Raw genomic sequence first — 4891 nt, 5'->3', positions numbered from 1 at the left:
GACTTGTGTCGCTGGCAGCCAGGGCAGGACCAGGGCTCCTCACTGCAGCAGCTCCAAGGATTTTTCGGTCAAGACATTTTCTGTCCCAGCATCATCCCAGAAATCGGCCGAATGGCTCTGCCTGAAACTGTCAAACCCAATTCAGCCAGAAGCAAGCACCCAGGGAGGGAAACTCCCATCCACACACTTAAAGTTGGGCAAACTGCCAAGTAACTGAAAATGGAGTCTCCTCATTGGAGGAGTCAGGCGGCCTTAAATTGTGGCAGGACCACAAGCATTCCCTGAGACGGCTAATCCGTTTGTGACGATCTTTGCTCCAGCGATGCCTGTGGCAAGGAGTTCCACAGGCCCAATGTGGCTTAACGTAACAATTTTCCTTTCTCGGGGCTGTCCGTTCAGATGTTCCGTGGAACTGGCTGCTCCCTGGCCTGTGCCGTGAGACTCGGTACATAGAAATGCCTACTCTGATGCCTTATTGACAAATCCACAGGGTTTAGTGTCAGAAGGCACCATTAGAGTTTCCAATCTGAGCACGGTCTCTTCTATTCCACCCAGCCACCCCGTTGTGGAGCCCACTGGCTGTGTGAGTTGGCCTGGCCCACACTGGGGTCCGACACTGCGGAAACGCCCAGCCCCAGGGCTAAATGGCAACCCAAGGGGGAGCTGCGCTGACCCCCGATCCTGGTGCAGGAGCTGTTGTGGCTAATCCACCCAGACAGTGGGCTGCCCTGCCTCCTTCACATCGCCGCCGACAAAGGAGCTCCCACAGCCTTCCGGCACCGGCTCCTTCGCCCCCTGGTCTCCCACTTGGGGAGTTTTCCCTGGGACTTCGTTTCAATCTTCTACACTGGCATTTGAACCCACAGCCCCGTGCCCTGCCCTCTGGGGCAGGAGAAAACACCTTGGCTGCCTTTCTCCTCTTTAAAAACTGCTGCCATGTCCCCCGACTGGCCTTTTCCCCAACTGAACACCCAGCTCCGCCTGCCTCTGGGACACTCTGCGTGCCATGCCTGGCCTCGTCTTTCTCTCCACCCCGGGACCGTCGCCATTCCTGCAGGGCCTGTCCCTCCGGCAGGGACCACACCGCACCCATGTGCCGGCCCACTCTCAGATATGACTGGAGAGCTCCTGCAGCCTGGACCTTTGATGCATTGAGGAACAATGATGGAGAACCTGCTCAAGTTTCCTGCTGGTAACGACTAAGGTTTCCCAGGTCAATCAGGGACACATGGAGCACCATCAACTATAAAAGTGGAGTTAGGCCAGTTGAGGCTAATTCATTTCTCTGAGTGATGAAAATGTCGTTTTCAGTGGGTGAAGAGCAACCAGCCTGCTCCACCCATAAGAACACCCTCCAGTTGTGTGTGCATTCTCTTGTATTGACATTGTCTCTCCATCCAGGCACTTCTGCTGTGACTGTCATCCGAGACCCTGGGCACCTACAGGAAGTCGGGGAGTGTACGGTACATGCAGGAGACACCGTTCTGTCTTAGAGTTGGACACCTTCTCCCCAAGTCCATGGCTGATTCCAACACAACTGAGTTCACCAACCCCTCCACCTTCATCCTGAAGGGCATCCCTGGCCTGGAGTGGGCCCATGTCTGGATCTCCATCCCCTTCTGCATCATGTATGCCATCGCCCTCGTGGGAAACTTCACCCTCCTGTTCATTGTCAAAGTGGAGTCGGGCCTCCACGAGCCCATGTACTATTTCCTCTGCATGCTGGCTGCCACCGACCTGGTCCTGTCTACGTCCATCCTGCCCAAAATGCTGAGCATCTTCTGGTTCAATTCCAGGGAGATCAGTTTCAGTGCCTGCCTCACCCAGATGTACTTCATTCACAGCTTCTCAGTGATGGAGTCAGGGATCTTCGTGGCCATGGCTTATGATCGCTACGTGGCCATCTGTGATCCCTTGAGACATTCCACCATCCTGACAAACACCGTGGTTGTCAAGATTGGTCTCACCGTGGTGCTGCGCGGCAGCATCCTGTCACTGCCCTGTCCCTTCCTAGCGAGGCAGCGGCCATATTGCAGAACCAACATCATCGCCCACACGTACTGCGAGCACATCGCCGTGGTGAAGCTGGCCTGCGCCGACATCCGCATCAGTAGCTATTACAGCCTCTCGGTAGCACTCTTTGTTACCTCTCTAGATGTGTCTTTTATTGCTGTGTCCTACACCCAGATCCTCAGGGCCATCTTCAGCCTCCCCACCAAAGTCGCCCGGCTCAAGACTTTTGGGACCTGCAGCTCCCACCTCTGCGCCATTTTGACTTTTTATATTCCAGATCTCTTCTCCTCCCTCACACATCGATTTGGCCACAACGTGCCCCTGCATTTCCTCATTCTCATTGCCAACGTGTACCTCCTGGTGCCCCCCATGCTGCACCCCATCATCTATGGGGTGAAGAGCAAACAGATCCGGGACAGGCTGCTCCAGCTCTTTACTTGTAAAGGGATCTAAAGCATTCTCCTGGCGCTCTGGCTCTCCGACAGAGCTCCATGAATAGCCGGCTGGTGTCATGGCACCAGGTCATCTTCCCAGAGGCTATGTCTAGACTGCAGGCTTCTTTCGAAAGAGGCTCTTTCGAAAGCATCTTTCGAAAAAGCCTCATTCGAAAGATCGCGTCTAGACTGCAGGCGGATCTTTCGAAAGAGCAATCCGCTTTTTCGAAAGAGAGCACCCAGCGAGTCTGGATGCTCTCTTTCGAGGAAGCCCTATTTACATTGAAGAACGCCTTCTTTCGAAAGAGGAACTTTCAAAAGAAGGCATTCTTCCTCGTGAAACGAGGTTTACCGCCATCGAAAGAAAAGCCGCGGTCTTTCGAAATAATTTCGAAAGAACGCGGCTTGAGTCTGGACGCAGGGGAAGTTTTTTCGGGAAAAGGCTACTTTTCCCGAAACCCCCCCTGAGTCTGGACACAGCGTGAATCAGGTACTGGAGAGTCAGAGAGACATTACATGCTTCCCTAACCTTTCAGAGCATCACAGCATGGCAGATGTGGGTATCATTCCATGTGCAACTTGCTGGGCTGCCCCCATTCCAACTGCTGGTGGTTTGGCCCCCGGACCCTGCCACGTCATTACCCCACCTCTTCTCCCAAAGCTTGTGCCTACTTTGCCTCGTCTCCTGAGATTCTGCCCCTGTTGCTCGCTCCAGTCTTGCCCTCCCCTGTCACTTGCTGGATCATTTCAACCTCCCTTCCCCCAACCCCAGCTGCAAGGGAGGATGTTTCTAATTTTGGTGGGAGTGGCGACTCTGATCATGAGTCCATGGACTACTTAGACTCCTGAAAACTCAAGTGTTTTGGCAGATAACTCAGCAGTGGGCTGTCAGGAGCACTGTATCTACTTCCTATATCACAGTGAGAATAAACACCAAACCCAGTGAGCTCTGGTACAAAACTGTTCTCACTCCCTGTGGCTCGAGACATAAGGCACACTGGTAGAGCTGAAATGTCAGTGTCTAGTCTTACTTAGTTACTAACTCTGAACAGAGAGCGCGAGACCCCACCAGGACTCCTGGGTTCTAGCTCACCTCTGGGAGAGAAGTGGGGTCCAGCAGGTTATAATGGGGGACAGATACATCTGGGGGCTACTTAAAAACATCAGAATGAGCTTATTGGGTCAAATCAATGACTCATCCAGCCCAGTGTCCTGTCTTTTGACTGTGGCCAACTCCACATCTTCAGAGGGAGTGAACAGAACAGAGTAATCAAGCGATTGATCCCCTGTCACCCATTCCGAGCTTCTGCAAACACAGGCCGGTGACACCATCCCTGCCCACCATGGCTAATAGCCAGTGATGGACCTACCCTCCGTGAATCTAACTAGCTTTTATTGAAACTGCATTATAGTTTTGGTCTTCACAACATCCAGTGGCAAGGAGTTCCACAAGCTGCCTGTGCAGAAATACTTCCTTTCGTTTGTTTTCAATCTGCTGCCTATTGCTGTCTTTGGCGGCCCCTAGTTCCTGTGCTCTTGGAAGAAGTAAATAAAAAAAACTTATTCACTTTCTCCAAACCTGTCATGGCTTTCTCCACCTTGCTCATTTTCCCCCTGGGTCATCTCTTTGGAATCTGAGCACTCCCAGTCTCTGTGATCTCGCCTCATCCCGAAGCTGTTCCAGGCCCCTGTGCATCCGTGGTGTCCTCCTCTGTCCTGTTGAGAGGGGCCCACACCATCCGTGGTGTCCTCTCTCTGCCACCTCCACTTTGCACCCTACCCCCCTGATGCCCATTACAAATGCTTGGGGGTCTATTTTTCTATTGACGTCAGGGGTAGCTCTGTGCCTCGCTGCACCTGAGAGCAGATTGGGCAGGGCAAGAAGCAGGGTGCATCAGTCTGGTTATTAATCCAGACAAAGGGAAGTCCCTGGCCACCACCATCAAAGCATCCACCTGCACCCAGCTCGGTAGAACCCACCCGGAGCGATTGCTGGGCAGGTGGCAGCGTCCTTGACAGGACTGGAGACTGGACACACGCAGAGCAACGGCTGCTGCCCAGTGTCTTGCTGCAGCCTTTGTGGAGTTGGCAGGGCAGCAGGCTTGCTGTGCTTCTCTGGATCTGTACAGCACTGGGTACCCCAGCTCCTGTGCATGGCAGCAACACGGGGGTTGGGGAATTGCAGGCTGGCCTGGCTCCGGCTCTGGTGGCAGCGCATGACCAGGAGAGAGGACAGTCAAAGCTGGGCCCAGCCGCTGCCCCCATGCACGGTGTCAGTTCTGGCAGGTTCCTGGCTGGGGACAGGCTAGTGAAAGACTTGCCCACCCTGAAGCGGACACGCCAAGAATGCCACTCCGTGGCCAGCGATCACGTGGGCGCCAAAAGCCAAGACCGCTACTGCATGAATCCACAAGAGAGCACCCCAAATGCTTTCCCAGACATCG

At 54.0% G+C, this 4891-nt stretch overlaps 1 protein-coding gene across 1 annotated transcript; it reads left to right on the top strand.

Annotated features, from left to right (window-relative positions):
- The first annotated feature begins 1467 nt into the window (after positions 1-1467).
- Positions 1468-2466, top strand: LOC106732473 (olfactory receptor 52K2-like). Its single transcript, XM_014576891.2, has one exon. It carries the CDS (start codon positions 1468-1470, stop codon positions 2464-2466), a length of 999 nt encoding a protein of 332 aa, XP_014432377.2.
- The last annotated feature ends 2425 nt before the right edge of the window (positions 2467-4891 follow it).

Source organism: Pelodiscus sinensis, chromosome 1 (assembly GCF_049634645.1).
Source record: "Pelodiscus sinensis isolate JC-2024 chromosome 1, ASM4963464v1, whole genome shotgun sequence".
Classification (NCBI taxonomy): domain Eukaryota; kingdom Metazoa; phylum Chordata; order Testudines; family Trionychidae; genus Pelodiscus; species Pelodiscus sinensis.
Note: the sequence above shows the minus strand (reverse complement) of the source record. Positions and strands in the feature narration are given on the sequence as shown.